The following is a 27,055-nucleotide window of genomic DNA, read 5'->3' on the forward strand; positions in this document are numbered from 1 at the left end:
AGAGACAATGTAACTTTATTTTTATATCATTTGTTCTTAATTTTATTTCTATTTAAGTAGGAGTAATAAATAAATTTACCTTCTTTTAATCTTAATTAATGGCTTGTCTTGTCTTGAAATTATTCGGCATACTTGATGTAATACACATTCTTTTCATATAAGGATGGACTATTTTGAAATTTGGATAATGTAATAGAATAAAATGAAATGTATTGCTTCGTGATTTTACTCTTTTTTCATTATTATTTTTCTCTCCAATCCTTGTGGTTGTTCATTGGTACCCTCAACTGGGTTTTTGCACATTTTTGTACTGAATAAATGAAGTCAAAGTCCCAACTTTTTAAATCACAAAATAAAATGGGTTCGACCGGCCGCATTGTCAAGCAGTTTTCCATGAGTTGTCAGTTAGATAAAATTGGGTTGATTTGTGATTTGGGCTAAGTTTATATGACTCTTTTGACGTTAATGGGTCAAGCATTACAAAAGATAACAATTGAAAAAAAAAAAAAAAAAGGATAAATTACAGGTTTGGGAGAATGACAATCCGCCTAAATTTTAAAAGAAATGACACTCCTCTTCCTTGAAAATTAAGAAGATCAACACATTAGTTATTCTATTAATAATAGTACCAAAATATTTTATTTACTGAGATGATTCCCTTAACTAAACCATAACCATGGTTAGTGATTTTTTGTTCGTTTGTTAAATGTTGTTCCTTGTCACTAAACCATGGTTCGGGTTTGGTTTAGAAAATCTTTTCAAAATTTGGAATATTTTGTTATTATTATAATTTATTAATAAAAGTATTAATGCCTTTATTTCCTTAAACTTTAAGAGAGAAAGAGTGTCATTTCTCTTAACATTTGGGATGGATTATCATTTCACATAACATACAACAAGAGCTAACAAAAACAAAAATCCCAAACAAAATCAAATAATTCATTGATGCAATTAATTTGAAAAAAAAAATCTGGCACAAATTATTCACTTAAAAAAAAAAAAGGAAAAAAAAAATGAGACAATAATCTCAAAAGAAACACAAAACACAAGGCCTTACCCTGGACTAAATAACAAAATCCCAGTTGAACTTCAAAAGATAGAAAAAAGGAGCAAGGATATTGAAAGTTCAAAAACAAGTAGTCCAAGTTAAAGATTTCATGCGAGATTCGCCGTGATCTTTGAAGATATGAGAGATTCTGTTAATTTCTTCTCCTCAATAAGTTCATACTGCCCCTCCCCCTTGTATATAAAAGTTGATGTTGCTAATCAACATATAGGTATATTTTAAGCTTTCTTGTAGAGGAACTCATCATTTTCCTTATTTTATAGGTAATAACTTCTTATTAAATAGTTTACCCAAAAAAAAAAAAAAAACTTCTTTTATATATTTCATAGAAAAGCACTAAGAACAGTCTTTATTTTGGGTGGGGTGGTGGGGCTTTGAGCTCACTTACTCCTAGGCTAAAATATATATTTTAAGAGTTAAATTGCATTTTTTTTTTTTAAATTTTACTAACATATACTCTTAACATATTCATTAATAAACTATTTTAAGAAATTTTTATGAAAAAAATGAAAAAAAAACAAAATTTTTAATTCTTCATAATTTTTTTAAAAATAACTTATTAATAAATACGCACCTATTAACTAGACCATTTTTTGTTTTTATTTTTTAGTACTAACGGAAGTGCAGCATTTACTGGGCAGTATAATTTGACTTATTTTGTATTTTGTCGGCTGGGCTTAGGTACCAGTATAATTTTGACTTTTGAACATCAATTACAGGTGAAGGCCCACAAGTCCACAACACTGACTTTATTATTTGGCTAGGAAAAGAACAAGTGTCTCTGTCATCACCACATTTTTCAACTAATGGAACATTGAATATGTTAGGTGCATTTTTTTACAAACTCAAGTAGTTATACTTTTTTTTTTTCTTGAAAATTAGAGCAGTCATACTATTTGAAATAATATATACCAACCACAATATGTTAGCCTTGGTTCAATATAGAGGTATTGAATCTTGAAAGGTCAATGTTTAATTGTTTTTATGAACTCGTTTATCTGTGCTAATTATAGTAATAAGGTGACATTTAACTAATATATGGATTTACTAGAGAGCAATGCTAGGATCGCATAATTTTACACAACTTTGATCACAACTCGTTATAAGGTAAGTTATGAATGGTAGAAATGTGGATCTACCACCACACTTTTACCGCTCGCGAGTTTTGACCATCGTTGTGGTAAAATTATGTGATCGTAACATTTTCCTTTATAGGATAGTGAATTGAAATGGGTGCAAATGAGCTGGAGTAATTACCATCAATTCAAAAATATTATCATATACCCAATGACTCATTAACTGAGCTTCAAATCTTTGATGTGGTAAAATGTCAAAGTCGTTGAAGGTTTTTTTTTTAATAATTATTTAGACTTCAACATAGAGTTAGGGTTCGATTATCACTAGATGCAGGCATGTTACCAATAAAGAATAAATAAATTATTTTCTAAAAGGCAATTCTTATTGTGATGGGCAAGGCCAATTTGGGATGGGAACTATAGTGGAATATACCTAACAAAAAATAATTGATGGTATACATAAACTAGATGAGTAAATGTCAAACAAGTTAAGGTATTTTGGAAGAACTATAAACTATACAGCGAACATTTTGCTTTCCCTTTATAACTAAAATAGGGAACAGCTAGGTGGGTAAGATAAATCCCATATCTAAAAATAAATAGTAGCCCCAATCACTGATAAAGCACTGGAGTGGAGAATCTAAACACGTAAATCAACAGGAAAGTTCCAGTATACCCCAATGTAGACTACTCCCCATGTTACCTCCTCTTAAAAATCGTCCCTACTTTAACTTATAGCTCACTTTTGCACTGAAAAACTAGCATCCAATAGAGATGAAAAACAATTACAGCATTATCAGACCTATGGTGGTTTTTGTTGTACCTTAAGATATATATAAATGGGAAAAAGAAGAAGATAAGATAAGAGGCCAATGGCATGACTAGCTTCTTCTTCTTTATGATCTCTACTCATTTTCTTTGTATGAAAAAACATTGCAATTATATTTTCAAAATCTTCATGAGACAAAATCACATCATTTAGATGTTGATTTATTTATACGTGATAGAGTGTAACCCATCTCACATTTATATAATAAAATATTAAACCATATTTCTTTTTACCTAGCATGGAATCAACGTTAAAAAACTCATTTAATTGGTTATACGTATTCTAACATTTGCAATTTTAAATCACACGGTTGCGACAACGGGTTAATTAGATGGAAATTTAAAAATAATTATTAATAAATGTCAATAATAATAGAGTTCAAAAAGCTTTCATCTCATAGTCATGACTCATACCATGCATTCTTTGCATTGTACTAACAAGATTGCATTATTAAGGAGGAGTAATTATATAGCTAGGTTAAAGATATACTTCTCGATATTCTAGCATTAAAAATTGTGCCTTGGGACACATGAGTCCTTGAAAAGAATGGAAAGGACAGTTTGAATCAGAAAGGTATAAACAAAACTATGGGAAAGTGAAAAACAGAGGATTATAACACTTTTTAAGGTGCACCAATCACAAGATTCACAACATAAGGCATTTGGCAACACGTGGTTTCATAGTTTCACTTTCACCTTTTGTCCCAATTCTCTCACTCACACATCACAATGGTCCATTCATTTTGTTTTTGTTGTTGTTGTTGTTGTTGAGGGCTTTACCACACACACAGCTCACATACCCACATAGAGAGAGAGAGAAAGAGAGTCGTTTTCCGACGATCTTGCTCTGGGAGCTTCATATTCCGGTGAGAAAAATGACGGACCAGAGTTCAGAGGACTGGCTTCCAACTGGTTGGACTGTGGAAGTGAAAGTGAGGAGGAGTGGTAAAAAAGACAAGGTAAAAAAAAGAATGAAATTTGAGCATAAATTTGATTCTTTTCTTGTTTTTTACTGCTTATTTCTCTGATATTAAACTTATTCTCAAATGGGTATGATAGATCTTCTATATAAGTTGCTGTTTTTGACTATTTATACTAGCTTTTGTTTTATCTGATTAATTCGGAAAGTGGTGATTTTTGTGCTTTAAGATATGGTAGTTTTTAGATGGTGCTATTTTTGTGAGTGTGTGAAAAATGAATTACTGTTAATCTTATAATTGAATTAGAGATGGGTTTTCTTCTCAAAAAAAAGAAAAAGAAAAAAAGAATTAGAGATGGGTTAGAGCTTAATACTTAGATGTTGGGGTAATTGTTGTATACTGTACTGTCTGATTAGTATAATTTCTGGGAAATCAGTGTTTCTATCAGTGATATTTTTAGGATATGCTTTACCCAGATGCTAGATAGTACCTTAGAGAGATTGTATAAGGATATATAGGGAAATGGGGTCCAAGTGATAGCCGAGTGGTAGTGGCATCCTTTTTGGTGCTTCTTGTCTATGGTTCGAACCTCACCTTCCCCTCTTCCACTATCTACGTACCGAAACAAAAACAAAAAAAAAAAAAAGGATATATAGAGAATCAAAATGGAGAAACAAATTTGTGCTTTGGTGGTTTTCGCAAAGGGTTGTTTTAGGAGAAACAGTTTGAAAGAGTTCCCGATTTGCTTCATTGTTTGATCTCTTGTATTTTTATGAGGAATTCTATGAGGTTCTAGGCAACGAAAAAATTTCCTTATGAGGTAAAATTAACATATTTTCAGTCGTTATGTGATCCTTAGAGGGGAGCTGTTTTTATTAATGGTCAAATGCAATTAACTGGGTTGCTTGCAGTGGGAAACATGATATTGAATGCCCTTGGTCCATTGCTGTTGGTTATAGTGGGAAATTCTTAGGTACTACCGGAGTATAGTGAAATGGTGCTCCCTATTCTCACATTCATGGTGGGGCCATGAATGTGAGAGTCTACCATGAATGTGAGAGGAGGGAGCACCATTTACCATGCTCCAGGAGTACCTAAGAATTACTCGGTTATAGTACTATTCTTCTCGACTTAATTATTAGTCGAAGTAATAATGAAGAATCCAACCAGGCAAAAGACCATACAGGATAAGAAGATATCTTCTAGAGAGATTATCTGAATGGTTTTTTTTTTCTTTGGGACCATTTGTGCTTAGTGCAGTATTACTTTGCTCCCTCAAGCAGACTTAGATTCAGTTCCAAAGCTGAGGTGTCTCGCTACCTCAAAACTCATGAAATCAGTGATCCTACACCAGAACAGATGAAAACTGAGGAAATCAGTGATCCTGAACCAGAACAGAAGAAAACTGAGGAAATCAGTAATCCTGAACCAGAACAGAAGCAAACTCAGGAAATCAGTGATCCTGAACTAGAACAAAAGAAAACTCAGGAAATCAGTGATCTTGAACCAGAACAGAAGCAAACTCAGGATATCAGTGAGTTTGAACCAGAACAGAAGCAAACTCAGGGTATCAGTGATCCTGAACAAGAACAGAAGATAAGAGGCAGTCCTAAGCAGTCTGGAAAAAGAAAAAATGTCTGTTGAGTGTTGACACAATCTGCTCTTGATGATCTTGTTTTTTTTTTTTTTAATTTATTACTTATCAGATTTTATTAATTTGGAGATGAAATCTTTGATTATTCAAGCAATCTAGGTTATAGTTGAGGAAGTTATTGCAGAAGGGTTACCTCCAGGATGGATCAAAGAAATCAAAGTAACAAAAAAGGGTCATAAGATCAGAAGAGACATGGTACTCAGCCTACTTCCTTTTTCTGGTATATCAATTTGTGTGTGTGTGTGTGTGTGTTTTTCACAAATTTGCTTTGGATATTTTTCAAATTGTTTGTGCTCTAGATATTATGAATTGCTCATCCATGGAAAAATGATACACCATTAATCAATACTAAATGTCCGCAGTTCTACACTGATCCTGTAAGTGGATATGTGTTCCGGTCTATGAAGGACGTACTTCGCTATCTTGAAACTGGGGATTTAGGAAGGCTTGCATATAAGCCAAAGGACAACAGATGCATTGATATGGAGTTGGAAGATGATAACATCTCTGTAAGTCCACTCATGATTGAATTCGCCAAGTTCATTTCTTGTCTTATCACTTGGCCAAATTCTTATCAAATGTAATATTTTGTTCTGTCAATTTAATTTAGGTTGCCTCATGGATGGTTAATATCTATGTTGAAATGATCAATTTGCCTTGTGGAAAGCTGTAATAATATATATAAAAATAAAAAATAAAAAAAAATTCTATTGGTGAAAGAATTTTATTAAACTAAAGAAAACATAAGAAGGTCAAACAGAAATTACTAACTCGCAAAACTGTAAATCTGATCAAAGAAAAAGGGGGTGGGGGCGGAGGTGGGGGGACTAGAATTGCTAAACATCAAAACTAAATTTCCAGCACAGATTAAAGTTTTTGGGGAATACCAGATACTACAGCTTGAACATTCTGGACAATGATTCCTGTGACTGATTTGCCAATCTTTATTTTCAGGATATGCTATCTTATCATCTTTTTGTTCTTGTTTTCTACACTTTGGATTTGTTCTGTTGGTTCAATACTTAAATTGTTGAGAGAGAAAGCATGTTAATTGATTATTAGCTCGATCTTTGGCAAAAAAACTGTTAAAGCCTGGAGTCTACCAATCTGCCATGTATTGCCCACTATGGTGATGTGTTGTTTACCAATTTGGGAGGTCATATGTCTACTTAGTCTATTATGATGAGGATGAAAACCACTTAAGCTTCGCATAATGTAAGACATTCAAGTCTGCCTCATGCAGGTCTGAGCATGTGAGATGTTAAGAACTAAATAGATTTGGAGGGTTTTTCATGGTTTAGATCCAACTAGTATGTTTTAACTGTTCTTACATTCTTAGCTGTAGATGGAAGGTCAAATCACTAACGACTTGATGTCTTCTTTTTGTCTCTCTTAGCCACCTGCTGTAGCAAAGAAGCAGAAATTAGCACTCGGCAGCATAGGGGAATCGATTATCTCAGATCAGAACTCGAAGTTGGATGGGATGATAAAGGATGAACAGATACTTGGCACTCAGCACCACTCTGCAGCAAAATGCATGCCACTCTCTGAACATACTGATCAGTGTAAAGTTCTAGATTTCCATCTCATTATGAGATTATTTTAGTGCTGACTTATTTTTCTCTTATTAATGTTCTTTCAACCCCTCTTCCTTTGGGTGGGAGATGTCTTTCAAAGTTCATGTTTTCCATGGAAAACTTCACAAATTGGCCAAAAAAAGAAATTCTAATGATATGTGTTGATAACAACTTACTCAAAGTTATTAGAATGATCTGTTTAAATCAATGTCATTAGAATGCAGTTCTTTCAAAGTTGAATGCAATTGTTTAAGAAGAAATGTTGTGTGTTAAGTAGGGGCTTGGTGGAACATTTAATTGAAAGAGTTTGCATCGTATTTTAATTATCAGCAAGAAATATAGAAATAGGAAGTTGGGTCATTGGTTTTTGTTGACATTCATTACTCCATGGGACAGTACTAAGATATTGCATCTGATATTTATTCACCACATGCAGTAGGTAAGCTGTACACTGATTTTAGAAGCTCAAAATTGCTGGAAACCAAGGATTCAGAGCAGATAAAAGGGAAGAATGATTCTACTGAAAGTGCATTTGCTTCTGCTCCTGTGGTTGGATTCCTTACATCCAATCAACCATTGGAAAGAAAGGGGACAATGCATGAAAATGAAAAGACCCAACTTGAGAGGTTCAAACCTAAAAACAAAAAAGAATATAACTTGCCTCGTCGGGCTTCAAAACGACTTGCTGGGCTTGATGTTGATCCAACACTGGAACTAAAAACTAGTCGAGCCCGTCGGGTTGTTGGTAAACTGTCAGGCGAGGCAGGCGCTAGTACACCTCCTTCTTCTCCTGGTGGTATGGCTCATTGGGAATCACAGCAGCAAGGTCCGCTTAAGGCTGGGATGGAAGCAGAGATTAATTTCAGTAGTTCCAAAAGCACAAAGGTGTTGGAGGAATCCATCAACAGCAAACATACTTTTGCAGAGCATACTGGGAAGATAGAAAGAGAGACCAAGGATGACCAAAAGCAAGAATCCTCTGCTGTTTTGCCCGTAAGGAACCTAGCAATTTTGGAACATGCTGGAATAGTTGAAAAAGTGAACCAAGACAATGAGAAGCCAGATATTCCTATTGACCTGCCTTCCATGGATCTATGGTCAGATCCATGCATTCAATTTGCTATAAAAACTCTCACTGGAGTAGGTGTTGACAGTCCCAAAGGCACAGAACTGTCGCAGGTATCAAACAATAGGCAGCAAGCTAAAAAGGTTGAAACAGCAATCAATGGTGACAAGAAGCAAGGATGCACTGCTTTTTTGCCTTCCCAGGACCTAGCTATTCCTGCAGAGCATGCAGAGAAGGTTGGAAATAACTGCAAGGACTATGAGAAGCCAGGATCACCTCTCGATATGGATTTTGGTGATTTATGGAGGGACCCGTGCATAGAATTTGCTGTAAAAACTCTAACTGGTGCAATTCCAGTTGATTGTGTTCTTGATATTCAGGATTCCTTTCAGACGCAGCAAAGCTCATCACAATTTGATGCTGTGGAGAATCCTGGTTATAGACATCAAGCTCTGATAGAGCCTGTGTTACCACAAACTGGAAATGTCAGCTTGCAGAATGCAGGTACTATCCGCCACCAACAGAGTGAAGGGAGAGGCACTCGATGCCAATAGTAGGGTATCCACTTGGACTGACTTTCTTTTGTACAGGTTTGAGTTTTTGTAGAAAGACACTTCCAGGCACCTTTTTCCTTGTGCTAATTCTCCACTCTGCAGGATTATGACTTTCTGCATCTGCTTCTGTGTACTTTTTTAAGAAGAAATTGTCCCTAACAACTTCTAATTAGCCATAGGCTGTAGTTATCTTTAAGCATCCATCTCTGTTGGGTTTGTTTTGACAATGAGATGGTTTCAAATGCATGTATTGGACACTGTTTTATCATTTTAGTCTGCTTCATGCTATTGGGCTTCTGTTGCCTCCAACTTTTGTACTTGTTTAAGCTGTAAGTTACCAATTAAACACAACTTGAGTTGCTCATCCAACTCCTGGTGGGTCAAGCCCCATTTAGTTGACAACTAATCCAATTGTTGAGAGGAGGTAGTTTGATGGATAAAACACTGGATCACTGTATCAGCTGAGTCATTTCTTGGACATTGTTTGTTTCATTCATGAATCAAGATTCCATTCTTTCAGTAGATGGGGTTTAATTGATGTGTGTGAATAAACACAATGGAATGATTGAATTATCAATGCAATAATGGAACAAATTATAGGGGTATACATTTCAGCTTCTTACTTTGGTCTTTGTAGGTAAAGCAAATATTTTAGCACACAGGGCAAAAGAAGATGAAGGAGGAGGACCTCAAATGATAAATTTTGTAAAATATAGAATCTGTTATTTTTTTGTGTATAGAAAAATAGTATAAAATATTGTCATAGGCTAAAAAGCCTAAGGTTTACAAAAACTGAACACAAATAAAATCCTTTTCAATATTAAACTGGTATATTATTTAGGATTGGTTCAGAGCCGAAAACTGACTCCATTTTTGTGCTTTGTCTTCAGTATTAGAGAGCTTTGTGACCTTTAACAACAACAATAATGTAAGAGCCTTGTGCTTTGTCTTCAGTCTTGGACTTTCTTCTAATTAAACTTTTTTGACTATAACTATCTTTTTTTTATTATTATTATATAAATTTATAAACTATAACATTACAAAAATAATTAATTTAATTTTTATTGCAACTTTTACTTGACATTGTAAAGTTTTCTGTTTGGGTAAAAATACACTCTACAGTCTACACCCTACAGCTTTGATCAACTACCATTTTAGTTTACTAAAGTTTTAAAATTGTCATTTTAGTTCATTATCTTTGAACAATTGCCGTTCTGGTCAGCTAAATTTAGAAATTGTCATTTTTTTTTGTTTAAATAAATAAATAATCTATAAGATGATTTTTAATGTTAAAAGTGTGAAACAACGTCATTAGGAGAATAGGAGTTAACAAGAAGTCCATTTTTTAATGAAAATTGATGAAATCATTAAAGCTATATATATATATATATACACACGCACATTAGCGTTTGAGAATACACTCACACGCATGTTCAAAGACTTCTATTTTTTTGGGTAAAGGTTAATAATTTACATTTATTTTAATTTAGAAATTTTTTTTTTAATTTTTCAAACAAATAAAAATAATAAACTTTAGAGATAAGTAGTAACTGTTATTTCTTTTTTGAATGTGATTTAAATGAGAAATCTAATATTCAATCTATGTCTATAACAAAAACCGATTGATGTTTTAATATGTTGATAAAATAGGCATTCGTGTCACGTGCGAGATCACGTGATAGAAGAAAAGGCGGGACTTCATTCTTGTTGCCCGCCAAATTGCGCAAATTCCCAACCTAATAGATCAGAGCGTCACAATAAAAAAATAAACTTCAATTTCATAAACATCGTTTACAGTTTGTTTCTCCTTTTTCAAAAATCTGAAAAAGAAGAAGAAGAAGAATGCAGATTCGAGTGAAGTGCAAATGCGGCGAAGGAAAATGTCGAGAATGGGCAGTGGTGGAATTGCAAGGCGTGGTAGAAGCCCAGCCCGCTTTTCAAGATCGACTCCAAAATCTAGAAATCGGGGTTCTCTGCCGACCTTCTTCTCAGCAAGTCTACACTTTCAAGGTCGGCTATCACGAATTGACTGGCTCCAAAGTTGCCTTGAAGAAGCCCATCTTGGTGCTCCACAAAACCAAACACACTCACACTGATGTTGGCACCCACACAAATTCATCCAACGTAGAATTGCAAGTCATTGGGATCATTCGTCATCGGATTCTGTTCAAAACCAGACCCAAGCCCCTGATTTCCAGTAAGCTAACCAACCTTCTTGCACACTTTTGTGTTTAGTTGAGGGCTATGCAATGAAGGGTCAAATTGCTAGAAATTTTACCCTTTTTAACTAATGGGTAAAGTTCAATTTGGTCTCTCAACTAATGATTGTGTCAATTTAATCAATTTACTTTCAAGCCTTTGATTTCCAGTAAGCTATAAGCAACCTTGGTCAAATTCACTATATTTGTTTTTTTTTTTTTTTGGTTAAATTACTAGTAATTTGATCCTTTTAACTAATGGGTAAAGTTCAATTTGGTCTCTCAACTAATGATTATGTCAATTTAGTCGATTAACTTTCAAAATCGAGTTGATTTCATCATTGGGTCTTTTTCTCTATTTAATTTTGAAATTCTCACTCATTTTCATAATAACCTGTATGTGTGTTCCATTTACCATGTTAGTTAATTTCGATAATAGTTAAATGTAGATTAAATTGACTTGATTTTGAAAATTGAGTGACTAAATTGACATGATCGATAATTGATGGAACAAATTGAACTTTATCAAATAGTTAAGAGGACTAAATTAGTAATTTTATTTTAAAGTTTGCAAATTTTTTAATACAGTACTTATCTTTCTTTTATGTATGATGACTGTATCTGTTTTTGGTGCTACCAATGCTTTAGGGAGATGCCCCTTCAGTCTGATGAAGCTAAAAGGAACATATTCTCATAGGCTGCATTAGGCACTTTAGGAAAGTAAATCTGACAGATGGTTTTACCAAGCTGTAAGCTTTATGGATCAATATTTGGTATTATTTTTTAGAGAGAGAAAGTGATGCACACCTTTTGATGATTGCAGAACACAATTTGCCCATTTTTTGAGAGCCTGCCTGAAGGCAATTGAGCAGGTCACATGCCGTTTGATTAGAATATATATTCCATTATGATACCACTCTCTATAATAATTTATAGCTTAGTATCACTCTTCTGCACAAACATAAGGGTGGTGGGATATGCCTAGAACCAATCTGCATTTTATAATATCCAATTCAATGTGTCATATGTTGAGAAAAAATAATTTTAATGTTGAATATACTAAATTTCCACATTCTTTACTTCAACTAAAATTTGATATTTTTCATGTCTTTTTCTCCCTTGATTTTCTTCTCTCATGTCTTGAACTGCAAGTTACATGCTTGTAGGCTATATTATAGTTATCCCTAGGATGGTGGTATATATCTAATTACATTAAAAATCTCTTCTTCCCCCTCCTCTTTTTTCAGAACCACAACTGGCGGTGAAGGAAAAGGCCAGTGCAACAGGTGCTGTTGCCTCAAACCAGACAGCATGAAATCGATGTGGTGTAATCTGGAAACTAGAGGCGCTTAAGCATGCCATATTTGGCTTATCTCAATGTATTTATTTGCAAATAAGTCAGCTTTTCAAATATGTCTTTGGTACTATTCATTTACAATTCTGACTTCTGCAGGTTTTGATGGCTACGTTTTAATGCGTGTAATTTTAGCATTTACAGATCGAACAAAACAAAGCTGGACCATGACTAAGAATCTTAGCTTGTGCCAAAAGAAAAAGAATTTACCCCCCACCCCCTTTTTTTAATGAGAAATTCCAAATTTTCATTTTTGATATGCAAGAAAACATAAATGATATTTGTGTTTCAAGATAAATTTTCCATATATATATATATATATTCACAATTGTTGAAACAACATTGTGATTGGTGCTAATAGAAGTAGTGTCAATAGTAGGTCATGTTAAAATGATGTTATTCCAATCACAATTTGCCTTGTCATCAGTTGTGAAAAAAAAAGGTATAGGCTGCAGCATCATTCCAGGCGTCCAGCAATAATTTCAGGCAAGGGAGGAAGCTTTATTCCAGTGTAATAAAAATCAATTGATAAAGTAAATGTAAGTCTTATCTGCAATTTGACCAGTCTATGCAATAAGCAATTGAAAAAAATATATTAATTTTTAATCATGTAGAATCCAATATTAACCCTCATTTATCTACAGAAATTAAAGAAAAGGGAAAAATCAAATGCAATGTCATATATAATTTCTTCTATGCAGAAGCAGTTTCTTCTATGCAGAAGCAGGGCCAGTTGCACCTGCACGAGCTCTTAACATATCAGTTCTCTTGCTTCTCTCCATCGAATCTACCAGCCATTCTACGCTTTCTTTAATCCCCATACTGCAATCAAAATTATAGAAATTGGTATTTGCACTTTTTGAACATTTACTGCCTCAAAGAGCTGAGAAGATGGTTGGAAAAGAAAATGGAAAATTGGAAACAGAGCAAATAGTTTGATTCATCTACTTACCCATCATATGCTGAAACAGCTTCAAACATGTAAACCCTTTCGTCCAACTTTTTAAGATCAAGATATCGAGCAATTTCTTCAGCTGATACAGCATCAGATAGATCCTGCCATCAAATTAAGTAACCATGACCACCATTCATTAGGCTGACCACTTTCATTTGAAACACAAAGGCGAACAGAAAACAATGACACTCCATAATAGTTCATGCAGTTCTTACAAAGAAAGAGAGCAATGTAGAGAAATTCTCAAGAAATTCCCTTATCAAGCATTTCCTCCCCCATATAAAGCACAATAGATGGACAGGCAATTTCATCAGGGCCAAAGTTCATCACAGAAAGGAAACTAGATTCTGACAGATCAAAAATTTAATATGTTGGCATACAAAAGAAGGGGACAACAAAATGACTCAAAGAAGAATAGAGGGTTCTCTATGTGACAAAAAAATCCCAACTCAGAGAGAGAGAGACAGAAGCATTGCCAATTTGTATAGGATATTCAACCAAGAAGAATTTTTGCACAAAAAATTTCTATTTCCAACATAGTCAACATTCTTATTGCTTCACTTCAACAATATACTAAAAAATTCCATCATTTTCTTGGGAATTAGATATCAAGATCTTAAAGTACTTGTTGGGCTGAAGAGAGGCAACAGCTGAACTCACCTGTTTGTTTGCTAATATCAAAAGAGGGGCTCCTTGCAAATCCTCATGTCGGAGAACCTTTTCTGGTAATAAATTGAAGATATTAACTCATAATTTAAGTGCTAACTCCAACTGGTATTCACTACCATTAAAATTATAGTCAATTCAGTCATCACTATGCATTGACCAGTTAAAATAATTTAAATATCACTTACCCAATGCAGATTTTGAATCTTCAAAACGTGATGGACTAGCAGCATCAATTACGTATATCAAGGCATGTGCTTCTTCATAATATTTCTCCCAAATTGAACGAAGACCAGGCTGACAAGATCAAAAACTTGCATGTGACTAAACTTCATAAACAAACAACACCCCCAAACCAAAAAACTAGAACACTATCAATTTGTATTACGTACCTTAATAAATAAATAATATATAAATATATATATTTATATATTTGACTTCGTTGTGCCCCTTTTGCATAAAGTAGTGTTATCAATATATATATATATATATTTTATAAGTAGTGTTATCAATATATACTTTTCTTTTTTATTTTTTTTGATAGGTAAGAAAGAAATATTATTAATAGAAAAGAATAAAAGATACAGAGTTCATGGTAGTGAACAAAGAACAACATAATACTCTTATTATTTGTCCAAAAAAAAAAAATAGCATTTGAAATCCTGTCTTCCTCCACACTAGCCTCATGTGATATATTTAATATTCTACACAGCATTGATACAATGAAGCCTAGCTGCATTACTTCCTGAAAGCTCTCCATCAGACAACACAGGAAGCTAACTTGCCACAGGGAAGCTGATAACCTCCCTTTATCCACACTTGGAATCTCAGGAGAATAGTTCCAAATTCCCAGTTGCACTTATAAGTTATAAGGGAATAAGGAAAAAAAAATTGACCTATTTTCCTTTTTAAGAAATTGACATCAGCTAGTGAGATCTAATATATAAAGTTAGAAAGGTTAAAGTATACCTTTGATCCTGAAAAATCACCACAATTTCAGTGTTGTTCTCATAAACTTTTGTGTCAACTTACAGCTTTTAAAACAAGTCATTTTCGTCTTTGGGCACTATGGCATCTCATGGAATGATGAAAATCACTAACATGTACCCTTCTCATGATGATGTGGCACACAATCTCTAAGCATTTTACAGGGGATTTGCGAATAGATACTCGTATGACCAGCCACATAACAATCATATGACTCATCAATTTCCTCTCACATGGTTAAAGGTTTGCTTATTAGGTTTCTTTAAGGTCCATTATGTGCCTCATCATCATATGAAAGGGACATGTCAACAATTTCTATCATTTTGTGTGACACCATAGTGCAAAAAACCATAAAAACTCGTTTTTAAAACACATGGACTGAATTGACACACGCATGCACACAAAAAAAAAAAAAAAAAAGATAACTGAAATTCAGGAAATTTTTAGAAATCAAATACATACTTTTAACCAATTTGAAATTTTGGTCTCGAAAAATGTCAAGGTGGCATTTCAAACAAGAATTGTATCAAATTCCCCTAATTCTACTTTTCTGGTAACGGGTTGGCCTGGATTAGAAAAATAGAAAAACACCAATGGGTTGCAAAACACTGTCAGGAAATGGGCCACTCTAATTGAAATTTGATGTTAAAACTTAAAATGACCATTATATATTGTTCTCCAGCTGTTAATAACATTTTAATATTGCTGCATCAAAACATCATTTCTTCTCTTGAAATATATGCGAATATGCATTTGCCCGTGTCTGTATCCATGTAGAAATACTTTAAGAAATTTTTTAATATATGAAACTGACATACCTGACCTCCGAGGTCCCAAAACACAAGTTTTGTATTAGACACTTCAATGCGACCAATATTCAGTCCTACCGTAGGAACAATTCGATCAGGGGGAAGGCCTTCCAAGTTTGAGTAGACTGACTTCAACTTCTCCAATAGAGTCTACAAACAAATAGATAATAAAAGGATTATGAGTGATACTTCCAGCTGAAATTTTCAATAAATATATGGTCTAAAAGATCATATACTGTTGATGAAGTTGAGGACAAAAGCATTTCCAAGACCACACAACAGAGTTCAGTAATTTAAACAGAAAATATGAAGGTGATGCATTACTGTTTTCCCAGCCTTGTCAATTCCAAGAATGAGTACATGAAACTCGGTCTTACTAAACATATACTTCCAAAGTCCATAAAACAATGAGAACATCTTGGACTTGTTTACTCTTCCTTATCACTTGTTCTTCTAACCTTCAAGGGTAGAAGGAAAAGGACTTCATAATGTCTAATCTGATCTGGCTTGCGTTCTCAGTTGGATGCTTCTGGGAAAGGAGTAGAGATTGTCAATGTTACATGGCAAAGAAGAAATACAGTTACAGCAATAATGAAAATCAAAATAAGAGATCAGAAATCAAGATTCAATTTCTTTCAATGGCACAACCTTTTTTTTTTTTGATAAGTGAATGGCACAACCTTTAATTACATTATTACCATTGATTTAGTTCTAGTTGTGATAAATACCAATTGTCCTAAAAGCTTAGGATGGTGAATTTAAACATTAAACCATTATTCAAACACTCCCTCATGTGTGAGCTCAAACTCCCCCTTAATAAGTGGGACCCAACACATAGGATTTTTAACTTTTTAGATAGGTGATAGAGTGTAGAAAAGTTTCGAATTTAGGGTCACCTACTCTAGTACCATGATAAACTACCAATTGTCCCAAAATCATAAGCTATTAGGAAATAAGCAACTTAATCATTTACATTATTCTAGTAAATTGATACATAACACTTAACACATCTTGGTGAAGTCCAACTCACACCAGGGCATCATCTCTAATGCAACCAACAAGTAAAAGTTGATACCTAGTGTTTAGCTCAAATCACAAACAAGAGAAATAAATTTGAGCTAATCAAAATGATCCCTTCCTTTCAGCAAACAATGCAACGTGAAATCAAAATTTTAAATTCATCCAACAAAGTCATCCCTGAGGAATCAAAACTTTAAATTCCCATCTTACTGGCAATTTTGACAAACTTTCTTCATCGCCTATGGTCCCACCTTGTGAAATGTCGGTAACTCCATAGTACTCTTACATATTTTCCACCTCAACTTATGAAGTTTCAGCCACAAGCACAAACAAAGACAGACACGCACAGACACAAAATAAATAGAAGAACCATCAAATGATTTTAACTTTGTCTCTTCAAAATACCTCTAACGAGGCCAAAATCGATTAATTGCATGACCATTCAACAATTCTTATTTCCTCCCCACATTTTTCAATCAACCAATCGAACATCCATATCCAATTAAAACTCCTCAAGCACCATATAAACCCAACAGAATGAAAAACATACAATTTGGTCAGATCAAAACAATAATCATAATCAAATAACAAAGAGGGAGACAAAAAAAAAATCACTTTCTCAACATCATGAAGGTAAGTTCAACCACAACCCCCATATTATGAAAAAAATTGAAAATTGACAAACACCCAGTTGTTTTTACACGCTGAAAATCAAGGCCATAATCAAAAAACACCCAGATCAAGAAAGAAGCATCAAAGTATAGGCATGGCTTTTTATCTATTTAGAAAAGAGAAAGGTAGATCCGCCATTAACGTTAAAGATTGTAAAGTAGGAAATTAAAATAATTGAATGAAATTGCAAGTCAGAATCTCGTACTCTTGGGAATGTTGAAGACGATTCTGCGAGTCACTTTTGGTTTTGCTGGCTCTGCAAAAATGAGAGCTCCTCAGCTACAGGACTCTCCTAGCGTGTGCTATATATTGCTACTAATGTTTTTTCGATTTTTCCAAATGTTCTTTCAGATTTGTCCCCCCACCTCCATTTCTCTCCTTTTTCTTTTTCTTTTTCTTTTTCTATGCCCATACTACCCTTGTGACGTAGTTTTCACTTCATATTGGTGGGCCTTTGATGGGCCATTAGAACTAAAGAGAAAGTCTGTCAATTGCATTTGTGTTATGGTGGGCTAGAGTGAGATTAATAATTGAGTTTTTTTAGGTATGGGTTACCCCATGGTGATTTCATTGGTATGAGATGCAAGTAGGCTCATTGGTTATAGGTTCAATCCATTTCAATATCCGTACGATATGGTTTCAAAGATCTTATCAGTTTGAGAAATTATAATTATTGAGTGTCTTTTGGGAAATTATAATCAATTTGCAGTGGCATCTCTATAAATTTTTTCCAGGGTAATTATTAAGGAGCTTAAATTATACAAAATTTAATAAACAGATAGCTTCATACATTAACAACAATAAAAAATAAAATAAAAACCCCAAATACATAAAGTCTTACCATTTTCTTTTACGAATTTTTTATTTTGAAAACGTTGCATGTTAATTTCATTATTAATGCTATAAGTTATATCTCTTTTAAAATTTTAGTTAAATAAAATTTTATTGGATTTTTTTTTGGTAAGTCCAATATATTGTTAAAATGGCCAAAGTTTGAGGACAAAATTTGACTACAAACTTAGTTGAAGTCTAAGACTATAACTTTTACTAAACAAATTAACATGACTACATATTTTGAAAATCTAGGCATTGAACTGTATGTTCTTAAAACACATATCGATTTTCATGTCAATCGGATGTTATTTATTATGTCATCCATAAACTTATTTTTTTTTAATACTTTTAGACTTCAAAAAATTAAAAATTAAATTGTGGATTTGTCAAAATTTATATCCAATAAAAAAAATATTGAGTGAAGTTGTATCCTTAGTTTACAATCAAGTTTGTTACTAAACTTTGTCCAAAGTTTAATTATATCGGGCCTAACAAAATTTAGGGTGGTCACACATTTTTTTATGGGTAAAAAAATCATAAAATTTATATCTGATATTGATTTTTTTTTCCAAGTCAATGTGGTCTTGTGACCACCATGGCTCTAACATGGAGCTATCAGTGTCAATTAGTGTCATTGTCGGGTAACTAAATTACTAATTAGCATTGGAATTACCCAAAAAAAAAAAAACCCTCATCGTCGGCATCGATGGTCTCTCTCATTGTCTACTCTCTACTCTCTAATGCTCTATTTGTGTCAACGATAATGTTTTCAAGAAAATGAGTAATTTTCTAGAAATTATTTTATATTAAACTATCACATTTCCTATGATTGGTAGCAACCTTAAAATGAGTTGAAAAACAATCTTCTTATTTTCCTTATTTAGCTAATGGTGAAATAGAGTTGTTTTCCAAAAAAAAAAAAAAATTAGTAGAAAATAATATCTAAAAATAAGTCATATTTTTTCTGTTGACCAAATATAGTTTTTCTTTAACTCATTATTTTATGTTACTAAACACTAGAAAACACAAAAACTATTTTTACACAAAGTTTTCTATCGAAACAAACAAAGCGTAATCGCTTCTCTTATCTTTTGTCTTATGTGATTTTGTTGATTAGTTTAAGCCATTAAGGTCACATGAGACTTTTTTTTTTTTTTTTTTGTAATAACATTTTTTAACGTTAAAAAAAAAAAAAAAAAAATTAGAGCTAGGTTGTTAAGTTGATCTGTTTATTACAAATTTTTTTTTTTTTTTAAATTTTATCAATACGGGGTCTTGGGTCTCCATTTAGAGATCTAAAATAAAAAATAAAATTTTTTGAATTTTCCTTCATAGTACACGATCTTTAGTATCAATACGGATCAAAATCCAATAAAATTCATATTGGAATCCATACAAATTCTATTTTAGTAAAGATTCTAGTAACATCCATAATATTTTAAGATATAGGATTTAAAGATCAGATCCTAAGATTTAGATCGTGTTACTGACAAGTGTTAATCATTCACCCAACCCTGCCCTAAATTTAGAGAAGCACTAACTTGATCTTACACCATTATTTTTTATTATTATTATTTTTTTAGAATGATGTTACAACATTCGAGAAGTACTACGTCTATAATATTTTTACAAAAAATTATAAGTGGTCAATTGTTATTGGTTCAAATTTGAATCTACCACTGAGATTACCTTTTTACCATACAATAACAACCAATAACAACCTGATATTTAAAATTTATCATAAAATTATCGTAGACATCGCATTTCTCAACACCACCCAATACCCATTCTATACGTCCAATAACAAACCAAACGAAGGTCAACCGTCAAATCTCTATAAAACGAGGGGTAATCCTGGAAAGCGAAAAATATACAAAAACGTAAAGCAAAAAAAGAGGCGAACTTTTTTAATTCTTCTTATATCCGACTTTCCGCTCTTGCGATAGTTCGCTACTGCGCTCGCAGTATCAAATTTTTTTTAGTCTCATCATTCTCTCTCAAACCCAAAGGTAACAAACTTCAATTTCCCAATTCTTTTTTTTTTTCTCTATTTATTTATTTTAATCTTACTTTACCATTTTTGCTCTAAGATTTTCTGTTTATTATTCTCCGTTTGATTCCCGGGAAACTGCGAGAAAATTAAAATAACCGAAACTGAAAATTTTTCATTTTTATTTCTTAAAAAACACACTAAAACGAATATTATTTGACCGATTTACGATTGTTAAGTTTTATTTGCTCATCATGTTGTTTATCTGTGCCTCTAATGATGGATTGCTGGATTTTAGGTCTTTTTGCTTTGGAATTTTTAGTTACTTGAAAGTTGAAAATGGAATTTGATTTTTGCTTGTAGGAGTAATTATCAGGGAGTATTATTATGATTCCAATTCTCTGTGAAAATTGATTTCTGTGGTTGATTTAATAATATTACTGAAATTGTACTCTCTCTGTTCTAGTTGACTAGTTCATGGATTTCCATTTTTGTAAAAAAATTCAATTATTAGGTTTCTACGTTTCGTCGTCTTGCTTCTGTTTGTATCATAAAAAAGTGCGGCCTTACAATTGGATTTCTCAATTTTGCACTATAACATATGAAAACTTTGTGTGTGCTTGGTTGTGCTCGTGTTTGTAATTTGTAGCTCCTTTATTTATTTATTTTTTTTCATTGGAATGTTTTGGATTTTGTATCTTGATTGAGTGTTTTAAGGTCGTTTAGGCTTCATAAGTTCGGATGCAATACTAAGATTTTGACTAAAATGCACTTTACATCCTCCAAAGTTTGGGGTTGCTTCTAAATCGGTCTCTTTGGCTTTCAAAACTTGTAATTTACACAATCGAATATTACAACGATGTCAATGTGCCAAAGTTTGTTCTTTTGCTCAAAACAACGTTTTTAGGTGGGTTAATTGAAAGATTCTAATGGATGTTAATGGAAAAATACATTGATATTGTTCTAATACTTGACGGTATAAATTGCAAGTTTTCATAGTCAAGGGATCAATTTAGAAACATCTCTAAATTTGGGGGTGTAAATAGTATTTTACCCTATGATTTATGATACAAATTCCTTTCTGGTAGCTAGATATAAGCAAGGATCATCAGTTCACTTTTATGTCACATAGTCCATGAAAATTGTGTTGAGAGGTCATTTGGAAGGTGCATGTTCTGAAATTCCTTATGCATTGATTTTGCTACATTTGTGCTAGCATTTCTAACCATTTTACTTATCAAAAGAAATGTGTGTGAATTAAAAATTTCTTGCTTGTGTAAATGATTTAATGACACTTTAGGTGTAAATTTTTTTTTGCCTTTCTCACATATCATGTAGGGATAAGTTAAGACAGGCTTGACTATAATACCTATCATATTCATTATTATGTTTCCTATCACCCATCTTTTATTTGGGCGCTCTTTCTTTTTTAACCCCCCCCCCCCCCCCCCCCTCTCTTCTCCTCCCTCTTTTGATGTTAAGAATGTATCTTGAAGCTTTGCATTTTTCTTTTTCAGTGAAGTTAAGTGATTGAGCTACTGTTTGGCACCTGAGGAGATCACCAGTTTAACGAAATGAAGTAATTTACATATTTTCTTTATATATTTCTTTTCAAAAGTTGTTTATGAGTTTATGTTTCTAAAATTGGTAAGAAATGATTTTTGTTTTGCCTTTAGATATATTACTTTTGAAGATATTAATAAATCAATAAGTTAATTATCTTGGACATTTTTAGAAATTAATTATGTTCATCAGATATTTACACATAAGAATTGCTCAGAAGTGCCAATCTTTGTTTTCTTCAGTAGATGACAGGGTGGATGTTAGAAGTTGAATATTATGGATGTTACAGGCAATCATTAATTTAGAGGAAAAGGCTGGGAAATCATTATAAATTATTTGTCATAAAAATGAGATTAATTAATTACAACAGGATTTGAGAAATCAAAAGATATAAGAGAAGTTAAGAGTTATTATTTATTGAGGACTACATGTGAGAAAGGGCAATTCAGATGGTTTACTCATGCAGTGAAGACATTGATTTCAACAGGGTGTGCTCACTTAGTTGAAGTATGGGTGCCTGAGGAATCAGAGGAATGCTAAACACTATGGGTGTTCGTTCAACCCATTAACCCAACTCAACCTGATGCCACAGGTTGGTTTTTTATGGGTTGCTGGGTTGGGCTGGGTTATAAGGGTTTTTTTTTAAAGCTCAGGTTGGGTCTTGTTCGGGTTTGCCAGGTTTTCAACTCGAGTAATTTGACCCAACCCTCGCTATTAATAGTTTAAGAAAATAAATGCATTTTAAATTTGATTGATTTTGGATGTTAAGAGTCAGTTTAAATTTGTTAGTTTGATTCATTTTGTTATTTTGAGACATATTTTTGATGAAATTGAAATTTCAGGCTCAATTGTGTAAATTGCAATCAGTTTTTGAATAATCTGACTAAATAGTTGAATGGAAGCACATGCCTTGATATGTTTTGAGTTTTCAAGGTGGAAGAAAGTATTGTATTGGGCCTATTGGCCATTTGAAAAATCAGCATAATTGTCCAAAGCTCCTACTGTAACTTTCTAGAGACAGTTGACATGGGCCTAATAAGTGCTGTGGGTGCAAGATCCTTTTTACTCGTTCTCCATATTGCTTTGGAATATTGGTTTGTATCCCCTTGATTTCTACAAGGTTCTATGAATTCTTTTTTATAGAGTTGGTAACTGCTCTATGCTTATGTATTTTTAATAGTTTAGTAAATATAACTTCATCCTTTTTCCCATCTGGATAACAGGGGGCGTGTAAGATGGGATGAGGATAATTTGGGGGAAATTGAAGCAAATAAACCTGTGAGGCAGAAAATCACTGAACCCAAGACACCATATCACCCTATGATTGATGATGATGGTGAGGAAAATTATATTTTGTTATCCCTTATGTAGATTCCTGTTAGACAGAATGTCTATTTGAATACATGACTCATGCTTAGGGGAAAAATGTGCTTATTTTGACGTATGTATACTGATGCATTCATAAACTTTTCAGTTTGAGTAGTATTGCCATTGTTTGCTGAAACGCAAAAATGCATAGAAAAGCTGACAATTTTACTTACTCAAAATATTGAGTTGATTTTTACTAGTATCCTAGATTTTATGGTTGCTTTGAGAAAGTTTGTTTAAATTTCTTAACTATGCTGTCTTGATTATGTAGAATCTATGTCACCTATGCGGGGTAGCTTTGATGAATGTGTTGGTGACGCTATAAATGCGGAAGCAATACGCACTGCTTTGACTGACGTGGCTTCTTCAAGTAAAATCGACGGCCAGAAATCCGGTGGCTGGACATCATCTGAGGACGAGGCAGAGGCAGAGGCTGCAGGACAGGATGATGAAGGTTTTCCTTTACGTGCTTCTTTACTGTTTTCTCCTTCTTATGTAGCCATTTTTTACAACCTTCATTTTTAGATTTTTTTTTTTTTTTTTTTTTTTTTTTTTTTTTTTTAAGTTGGATCTATTTTATGTTGTAAATTGATTTTGATGTTCAAGGTATTCAAAGAGGGCCAGTACCATATGCTATATGGGTTTAGTGAAATAATGACCAAATAGATGAATTGAGTTGAAGTTGCGTACATTTCACCTTCATCTCATGTTGGACCTTCTTAAAAGGCATTTAAGTTAGAAGGTCATCGGCAATGGAGTTGAAGTTTCCCCCACTCATTTTCCTGTCTTTTTCTTGGTTTTAAACTAAATGGTTTGTTTAACTTCTATGTGCCAATTATGACATATGTCCTCTGCTGTGCCTTTTTCTTGAAAATTTTCAGATTCTGAGAGCGATAGGAGTATGAGTTTTAGGGAGCACAGAAAAGCTCATTATGATGAATTTCTGAAAGTAAAAGAACTCCGGCGTAAAGGATCACTTATTGAGGATGAAGTTGATAAGGACAATGAAGGTCATGTAGAAAAGGACAGGAAATGTGATTCATCTTCATCATTAACTGCTGGTGTGAAGGAAATAGACATTGATAAACAAGGTACTGAAATTTTGCCTTGAAATCTTCTGCGCCTCCAGCTAATGCAGCTTAGACCAAGCCAATCAAGGATTAATAAAACTGACAATTATGTTTACATTTCATTTGTGTTGTGGGTTTTTTTGGTAAGAACTTATATCACTGCTATGTTTGCCAATGCTATTTGTGTTTAAATGTATCTCTTCCATTATGACATGGTTGTGCGACTAGACGATGTTCCTCAAACCATCATAAACTTTTTACTCAACAATTAGCAATTGTCATATTTTGTTAGTAATTGCCAAACTCTGTGGCCTCAATGTTTGGACATTTTATTTCTGCTCAAGGCCCTGCCATTATGTATTTTGTTCCAGGGGTTGGTTCAGTGGACTAGGACAATTGACACAAGCGACAGTTGCCACAAGCACCAACATCGTGAATTTGGTTTGTGCTCACTGCTCATTGACATTTTTCTGTGTTAGTCTCCTCTAAATCCTCAAATTGCTTGTGGATGTATCCCAACTGATTTGAACAAATTGCTTGTAATAGGTTCTTTTTTTTGTATTTTTCTCGTCTTCATTTGCAACACACCAGCCTTTGTACTACTACGTTGCATTAAACAGAAATAAAGAAAAATTAACCACCTATTGCCGTATTGATTTTACCTATAAGATGTAATGCATGGTTCCAAATTCCAACAGAGAATCTGTTGAGTTCTCTCTCTCTCTCTCTCTCTCTCTCTCTCTCTCTCTACTTTCTTTTATAGCTGCAACTCATATCCTATCCTAAGAGAGGTTAATTACAACTGTTTTGGATCAAATGTAACGGATGTTGTTTTAAGACAGGTTGATTAGTCATCATGAGTATGTATGAAATCCAGACGCTAATGGGTATTGGTTAACCACATTATTAATAGGAATTCCAAAATTACTTTTTTTTGAGGATCTTGTTTTCATAAATTGATCCGTTTTGCTTAACTGCTTATGTGATTTAAAATAAAGCTAAGCATTACAATCTGCCTTGTTTAATTTTTTGGAATTCTTTAGGGCCACCCATTCTTTCACCCATTTTTTTCTGACTTACCTGTTGAACCTTGTCAATTCTCTTTACTTTCTAGGCATGTAAGGTAAGGTCATGGGTGTGCTGGATAATCATCTAAGAGTATCATCAGATAATTTTTAGGTTCGTAAAAATTAGTAGAGAGAATTGACAAGGTTGGAATGCATCCCTGCCTTCATTTCATCGAATTATGGTAATTGTCATACAATAATCCATCCAATGCCCTAATGTGGGAGAGCTCATATTAAAGGGCTCTCTTGGTATAACTCTCTCCTCATGTGACACCCAGTTGTACAGATTCAATTGCAGGCTACTCTGTAGAAGAGCAGCATCAATTTTGGTAAATGGCTTTGATTGTCTCGCACTTAAAGTCCACACTCTTTGAATACATCATGGGTAAATCATATGTTACACCCTGCACATTCTTAAAAAAATGTGTATGAAACAATGATTTCCTTTCCATAAATCAAGCCCAAAACAGTAGTGTTTGACTAGTTTCCTCTATGGACTGGGCCAGGAGGGGCCTCATGCTGAATCCTCTCTGTATGCCCCTGGGCCTTAGCTCACTTCGTTAACATAAATGACAAAACTGATGCGTTCATATATTAATTTATATAATTTTGTAGTTGCAAATAAATGGTCTTCTGAGGTCTGCCTGTGTTTGTCTTCAACAAACAGCATCTATATAAACAGTATCTTCTCTGGTATATTACACACCACACCACACCCCAACTCAACACAACTCCTAGCCAAAAAGGCCTTTTCCCAATTGTTGAAAATGGTCTCCAAGGACACATCAATGGCCTCCCTAGCCACCCAAATATGCACCCACATATCCTCAATCTTCACCAAACCCACACACCCATACCCACAACCCTTAGACCTCATGGTAACTGAGCTCACCGCCACATCATCCCAAAAGGGCCGTGTCTTCCTCTACGGAGTGGGCCGAGAGGGCCTAATGCTAAAAGCCCTTTGCATGCGCCTAGCCCACTTGGGCCTCTCGGCCCACTTAGTATTCGACATGACAACTCCACCTATATCCGCCACCGACCTCCTCATAGCCTCTGCTGGGCCTGGAGGGTTCTCCACCGTCGATGCCATATGCCACGTGGCGAGATCCAACGGCGCCAGAGTCTTGCTCCTAACGGCCCAGCCCGAGACTGGTTCGTGCATTAAGCACGCTAGCGTGGTTTGTTACGTTGCAGCGCAAACCATGGCGGATGATGAGGATGATGGTGACGTGGCAAAATCTAGGCCGTTGCTTCCGATGGGGAGTGTGTATGAGGGGGCTTTGTTTGTGTTGTTTGAGATGGTGGTATATAAATTGGGTGAGGTCTTGGGTGAGAGCACTGAAGCCGTCCGATCACGCCACACCAATCTAGAATGAGAGTATAATAGGGTCTGTTTGGCTGAGCTCTATGCTTTTACTTTTGGCCATTTTGGCCTTATGTTTATCAAAATTAATATATTTTAAAATAAATGGATATGGATAATGTATGGAAAAGAACAATCTCTGTAGTTTTCTTTTTTAATAATAGTAATAGCTAGTTTTCATTTTTCTTTTTCTTTTTTTGTTTATGATTGCATAAATATCTTCTCCTTCTTTTTTTGTTGATAGGTTTGCATAAATATCTTTCCTTTTGCATTTCTTACTTTTTTAAAATAAAAAAAAAAAGATTTAGAGAACTTATTCTAATTCACTCAAAAGAATTTTGACTGATTTATGGAACTGGATTTGACACCTACTCGAGTGTTCATCGTTCCATCAA

At 33.9% G+C, this 27,055-nt stretch overlaps 5 protein-coding genes across 9 annotated transcripts; 4 read left to right on the plus strand and 1 right to left on the minus strand.

Moving 5' to 3' along the window:
• The first annotated feature begins 3,542 nt into the window (after positions 1–3,542).
• Positions 3,543–9,260, plus strand: LOC115959723 (methyl-CpG-binding domain-containing protein 13). Of its 2 annotated transcripts, none has more exons than XM_031078247.1 (6): positions 3,543–3,929; positions 5,151–5,525; positions 5,644–5,739; positions 5,907–6,053; positions 6,941–7,109; positions 7,558–9,260. In XM_031078247.1, the coding sequence occupies exons 1-6, from the start codon at positions 3,846–3,848 to the stop codon at positions 8,739–8,741; spliced, it is 2,055 nt and encodes a 684-aa protein (XP_030934107.1). In that variant the 5' UTR covers positions 3,543–3,845; the 3' UTR covers positions 8,742–9,260. The 2 variants fall into 2 exon arrangements, with proteins under 2 accessions (XP_030934107.1, XP_030934108.1); XM_031078248.1 differs by having other exon boundaries at positions 3,841–3,929; positions 5,174–5,525.
• A 1,225-nt stretch (positions 9,261–10,485) lies between these two features.
• On the plus strand, positions 10,486–12,471 carry LOC115960721 (chromosome transmission fidelity protein 8 homolog). Its single transcript, XM_031079699.1, has 2 exons — positions 10,486–10,938; positions 12,187–12,471. Exons 1-2 carry the CDS (start codon positions 10,584–10,586, stop codon positions 12,252–12,254), a joined length of 423 nt encoding a protein of 140 aa, XP_030935559.1. The 5' UTR covers positions 10,486–10,583; the 3' UTR covers positions 12,255–12,471.
• A 347-nt stretch (positions 12,472–12,818) lies between these two features.
• LOC115962046 (ADP-ribosylation factor-related protein 1) lies at positions 12,819–17,785 on the minus strand. Its single transcript, XM_031080910.1, has 7 exons — positions 17,608–17,785; positions 16,035–16,239; positions 15,720–15,860; positions 14,103–14,211; positions 13,909–13,970; positions 13,246–13,349; positions 12,819–13,115 (listed from the first exon to the last, which is right to left on the minus strand). Exons 2-7 carry the CDS (start codon positions 16,125–16,127, stop codon positions 13,007–13,009), a joined length of 618 nt encoding a protein of 205 aa, XP_030936770.1. The 5' UTR covers positions 16,128–16,239; positions 17,608–17,785; the 3' UTR covers positions 12,819–13,006.
• Positions 17,786–20,114: 2,329 nt separating this feature from the next.
• Positions 20,115–24,888, plus strand: LOC115960414 (protein phosphatase inhibitor 2). 4 transcript variants are annotated; one of them, XM_031079302.1, is made up of 7 exons: positions 20,139–20,245; positions 21,744–21,805; positions 22,632–22,883; positions 23,013–23,125; positions 23,429–23,611; positions 24,039–24,248; positions 24,599–24,888. In XM_031079302.1, exons 3-7 carry the CDS (start codon positions 22,816–22,818, stop codon positions 24,616–24,618), a joined length of 594 nt encoding a protein of 197 aa, XP_030935162.1. In that variant the 5' UTR covers positions 20,139–20,245; positions 21,744–21,805; positions 22,632–22,815; the 3' UTR covers positions 24,619–24,888. The 4 variants fall into 4 exon arrangements, with proteins under 4 accessions (XP_030935165.1, XP_030935162.1, XP_030935164.1 ...); XM_031079304.1 differs by lacking the exon at positions 22,632–22,883; XM_031079305.1 differs by lacking the exons at positions 22,632–22,883; positions 24,599–24,888 and having other exon boundaries at positions 20,115–20,245; positions 24,039–24,531.
• An 814-nt stretch (positions 24,889–25,702) lies between these two features.
• Positions 25,703–26,796, plus strand: LOC115960561 (3-hexulose-6-phosphate isomerase). Its single transcript, XM_031079503.1, has one exon. It carries the CDS (start codon positions 25,864–25,866, stop codon positions 26,671–26,673), a length of 810 nt encoding a protein of 269 aa, XP_030935363.1. The 5' UTR covers positions 25,703–25,863; the 3' UTR covers positions 26,674–26,796.
• Positions 26,797–27,055: the final 259 nt, after the last annotated feature.

Source organism: Quercus lobata, chromosome 9, assembly GCF_001633185.2.
Source record: "Quercus lobata isolate SW786 chromosome 9, ValleyOak3.0 Primary Assembly, whole genome shotgun sequence".
NCBI classification, from domain to species: Eukaryota; Viridiplantae; Streptophyta; class Magnoliopsida; order Fagales; family Fagaceae; genus Quercus; species Quercus lobata.

Bases quoted from the DNA above. Each gene is read 5' to 3' on its own strand.
- LOC115959723 (XM_031078247.1), top strand. From the start codon at position 3,846: ATGACGGACCAGAGTTCAGAGGACTGGCTTCCAACTGGTTGGACTGTG. The intron at 3,930-5,150 runs GTAAAAAAAAGA...TGCTTAGTGCAG, and splicing joins GGAGTGGTAAAAAAGACAAG to TATTACTTTGCTCCCTCAAG. The intron at 7,110-7,557 runs GTAAAGTTCTAG...CACCACATGCAG, and splicing joins CTCTGAACATACTGATCAGT to TAGGTAAGCTGTACACTGAT.
- LOC115960721 (XM_031079699.1), top strand. From the start codon at position 10,584: ATGCAGATTCGAGTGAAGTGCAAATGCGGCGAAGGAAAATGTCGAGAA. The intron at 10,939-12,186 runs GTAAGCTAACCA...CTCTTTTTTCAG, and splicing joins ACCCAAGCCCCTGATTTCCA to AACCACAACTGGCGGTGAAG.
- LOC115962046 (XM_031080910.1), bottom strand. From the start codon at position 16,127: ATGTTCTCATTGTTTTATGGACTTTGGAAGTATATGTTTAGTAAGACC. The intron at 14,212-15,719 runs GTATGTCAGTTT...TGATCTTGTCAG, and splicing joins TTTGGGACCTCGGAGGTCAG to CCTGGTCTTCGTTCAATTTG. The intron at 13,350-13,908 runs GTGAGTTCAGCT...ATTTGATGGCAG, and splicing joins TGATATTAGCAAACAAACAG to GATCTATCTGATGCTGTATC.
- LOC115960414 (XM_031079302.1), top strand. From the start codon at position 22,816: ATGGGCCTAATAAGTGCTGTGGGTGCAAGATCCTTTTTACTCGTTCTC. The intron at 23,126-23,428 runs GTGAGGAAAATT...TTGATTATGTAG, and splicing joins CCCTATGATTGATGATGATG to AATCTATGTCACCTATGCGG. The intron at 24,249-24,598 runs GTACTGAAATTT...ATTTTGTTCCAG, and splicing joins AATAGACATTGATAAACAAG to GGGTTGGTTCAGTGGACTAG.
- LOC115960561 (XM_031079503.1), top strand. From the start codon at position 25,864: ATGACAAAACTGATGCGTTCATATATTAATTTATATAATTTTGTAGTT.